This window comes from Stylophora pistillata, chromosome 8 (genome assembly GCF_964205215.1).
Source record: "Stylophora pistillata chromosome 8, jaStyPist1.2, whole genome shotgun sequence".
Lineage (NCBI taxonomy): Eukaryota > Metazoa > Cnidaria > Anthozoa > Scleractinia > Pocilloporidae > Stylophora > Stylophora pistillata.
In genome coordinates, this window is record NC_142526.1 from 3,747,323 (window position 1) to 3,751,244 (window position 3,922).

The following is a 3,922-nucleotide window of genomic DNA, read 5'->3' on the forward strand; positions in this document are numbered from 1 at the left end:
TTCACTCTTGCCTCACAGGACAAACCATGCATTCACTCCTGTTGCATTCTCACGAACACCATACTGATGAACCGTTCCATCCACGACCATGTGAGTGTCTCAGGCCGTCGTAAGTAGTTCGGTCCCATTTTGTGGTAAAGGGTAGATGGCTTTCACTTCGCAACAAGCAGAGACTCGTTCAGCTCCCTTCATACCACGGATTACATCTCCTATAGTGAGTTGGGAGACACTGAGGTGACCTTTGGTTTGTTCCTCCACTTGCATTTCATCAGATACACAGTCCTGAACTTCCATCATTTGGACGGTATCCTCACTGAGGATTACAAGAACCACCAGGACGTTGAGCAACAACTAACTAGATTGCATCCTGAACTCAACCCAGCTTTGGGCCTTGATTTCTGCTGATATCAGTCAATTGCATAATGTAAGTATTTACACAGTTGCAAAAGATTTCAAACCTTGGTTTTAAGCTTAGCTCTTATGTGTCCCTGTCTGAGAAAGTGTTCCAGGGGCCAGAACTGGCGGTCAACCGATTCGGCTGAAACTTGGCACAAACGTTGAGTGTCATCGCCAACTATTTCGGTCACGACAATTCAGCGCGCCTTACGTGACCCCCCTCTTACCGCTTTTCTTCTTCTTGTATCAATGGGCTCATATCGCCGCGAAATGAGGTACAGAATATATTGTTCATGTAACCAAGATTTTAACACATATCAAAGCCACTGAGGAAAGTAACTTGCTTCGATAAACGTAGTCCAAAAAATTAGCATTCAAACGAGAGTTTTTTCAAGAAATTTGGACAAAAGCCAGTCAAGATATCGTCATTCGAAAACAGGGGATTTTGCAGTTTTATCGTAGACTTCGGTTTGTTAATTTTCTAATGTTTTGCGGCCAAAAATTGAAGGGGCTGAAAAATCGCTCTGAGCTTCAAAATTCAAATTTTGAACCTGGAGAGGGTCTACTACAGAGGTCCAGTCCGGCAAATGGAGCGCCTAGCTCTGGAAATTATTTATGCCATGCTGATGCTTCGGATTCACGCGTTTTCGCCACTAAATTATAAGGTTTGTATGGAATATACCTTCGTTTTCGAGAGATAGTAATAGGAAGGGTTTACCACACTCGCTTTATTGTTGTTTATTTTTTAACAGATTGCTTTTACTTGTAGTATCAATATCCTGGTCCGGCAAATTGAAAAAGTACTTCATGATTGCGAATTTTTACAATTTTTACGTGCCTTCCATACATTTCTCTATAAAATCGGCAGCGATGTTTACAGACATTTTGTTATGAAACCGCCTGCCTACCGCAGGCTCGTGACCGGAATAGTTGGCGATGGATAAGTTATTTTAAAAGCCTCTTTGGCTCACTTCTCTGACTGTTTGTTCTGGAGTTTAAGGGGTGTCCCATTTGTGGCCTGTGGAGCACTAAAAATTCATCCTTCTAGTTGGCATTTTGAAAGTGCTATGAAACTCCATTGGTAAACTGTGTTGCCAAACGAATTTGAACATGCACTCTGCTATATAGTGGAGCTTTTACTTCCTCAATAGAACTTTGCTCTCAAGTGATTAGACAGAGAAGGGGTCTGGGGCTAAAGTTAGGTCAAGTTTGAGGTCAAAATCATTACCCAAAATTGCCATTTTTCAAAAAACCATAACACTCACCTGCCTTCTTGCATAACTTTCATACCAAATCCAGTATGTACTTTAGTGACCCATTTATCAAAATCAGTTGAGAAAAATTTGGCTTATTCAGGTTTGTTTCAGGCACAAACTCTCCATGCCCCTCTAAGGCCAAGCAAAATGGAATTTTGAGCATAATTTGTCCACTCCAGTTGAGTTGGCGCGAGTATCTTCAGTTGATGGGCTCGATACGCCGCGTAATCGAGCTCACTGGAAATTTCTGGTTTGACGTGAGTCTATACCACGACAACGAGACAGCACCTGTACCGCACTGGGTCGATCGGCTGCCTCAGGTATGCCAAAAGCTCTTGAAATGTGCGCAGCAAAACTTTTCTCAGTGTTTAAAACTTCAAGAGGTTATGACAGAATTCACGCAAACGTACCTAAGCAAGGAATACGCTGGGGTCGTAGAACAAGCTCTTACGAAGATTAATGGCGATTCGGCGCAAAATGAGGAAGCTGAGGGCACAACAGCCGAAGCCTTTTCACAGAGAAGTAGGCGTGTGTTTGTGATGACAGTTCTGGGTGCCACTATGGCGCTTGAAGGAATGTTACTACTTGTAGTGGTGTTGACCGATTTTTACCGCGCACGAAAGGCCCGGAGGGTGACTCGCTATTCTCTAGTGAAGGTTCAGTTTTGAAGTAAGGCGTAAGAGTGGACCGAAAATATTTCAATGGTATCACACTTCCTACGGACCCTCAAATATGATAAATTAGGCACCTAGTCTATGAAAAAATTCATTACCTGACTCGTGAATTCCGCGTTGAATTGCATGCGAAAACCAATATCTTGATCAGCAGGGATTTGCTAAAGCAAAGGCATAGAAAAAACCAGGAAAGATTTATTACTCGACGTTTCGGGGTCATCATGACTCCATTATCAAGAGACTAGTTTAAAAACATGCAAATAAGGAAAGGTACAAGAATAGCATAAATTAGACTGAACGGCTTAAACAAACACCTTGGCGCGGATGGAATCCGTTTGCACGTTCAGTGTTGGCTTACGCATGCGAATATACAACATTTCATTAACAAGGCAATCAAATTTGCCGTTACATTTCGTGATGACGTTGAATTGCTCGATCAAGCGTTCAGGCATTTCACTATTGTGCTGGAGGTGGTAGTGTTTGTAGATAGAAGATGATTTCCTTTTGTGCCCTTCTACGCGCTCGTGTAAGTGACCACGAGTATAGCCCACATACCCTGCATCACACAGGTTACATTTAAATTCATAAACGATACATTGTTGGTTAACAATAGGGGGCTTAATTTCGTGTTGCTTAAGCTGTTGATCGAGCTTAGGGCTAACGAACACTGGTTGGACAGTCACGCTTAACTTCGAGCTTAGACTGTTCAGTTGTTGTTTAACATGATTAGCTGACGACTGGTCCTTGAAGGGTAACACTAATCTCACAGTCTCCGATGGTACGTCTGGTGATGGACAGGGTTCTGCAGATGAAATCCTTCTCTCAACGAACCGCTTGATTGTAATCCCGCTTGAAATCAACGACCCGCTTGAAATCCTTCTCTCAAGCGGGTCGTTGAGAGAAGGATTTCATCTGCAGAACCCTGTCCATCACCAGACGTACCATCGGAGACTGTGAGATTAGTGTTACCCTTCAAGGACCAGTCGTCAGCTAATCATGTTAAACAACAACTGAATAGTCTAAGCTCGAAGTTAAGCGTGACTGTCCAACCAGTGTTCGTTAGCCCGAAGCTCGATCAACAGCTTAAGCAACACGAAATTAAGCCCCCTATTGTTAACCAACAATGTATCGTTTATGAATTTAAATGTAACCTGTGTGATGCAGGGTATGTGGGCTATACTCGTGGTCACTTACACGAGCGCGTAGAAGGGCACAAAAGGAAATCATCTTCTATCTACAAACACTACCACCTCCAGCACAATAGTGAAATGCCTGAACGCTTGATCGAGCAATTCAACGTCATCACGAAATGTAACGGCAAATTTGATTGCCTTGTTAATGAAATGTTGTATATTCGCATGCGTAAGCCAACAATGAACGTGCAAACGGATTCCATCCGCGCCAAGGTGTTTGTTTAAGCCGTTCAGTCTAATTTATGCTATTCTTGTACCTTTCCTTATTTGCATGTTTTTAAACTAGTCTCTTGATAATGGAGTCATGATGACCCCGAAACGTCGAGTAATAAATCTTTCCTGGTTTTTTCAAAACCAATATCGCACGAATTACGAAGTGATGAGTGCGATATCGGTTTCCGCG

At 42.7% G+C, this 3,922-nt stretch overlaps 1 protein-coding gene across 1 annotated transcript; it reads left to right on the top strand.

Annotated features, from left to right (window-relative positions):
* The first annotated feature begins 666 nt into the window (after positions 1 to 666).
* Positions 667 to 2,352, top strand: LOC148724478 (uncharacterized). The gene is made up of 2 exons (XM_088730355.1): positions 667 to 671; positions 1,753 to 2,352. Exons 1-2 carry the CDS (start codon positions 667 to 669, stop codon positions 2,318 to 2,320), a joined length of 573 nt encoding a protein of 190 aa, XP_088586481.1. The 3' UTR covers positions 2,321 to 2,352.
* Positions 2,353 to 3,922: the final 1,570 nt, after the last annotated feature.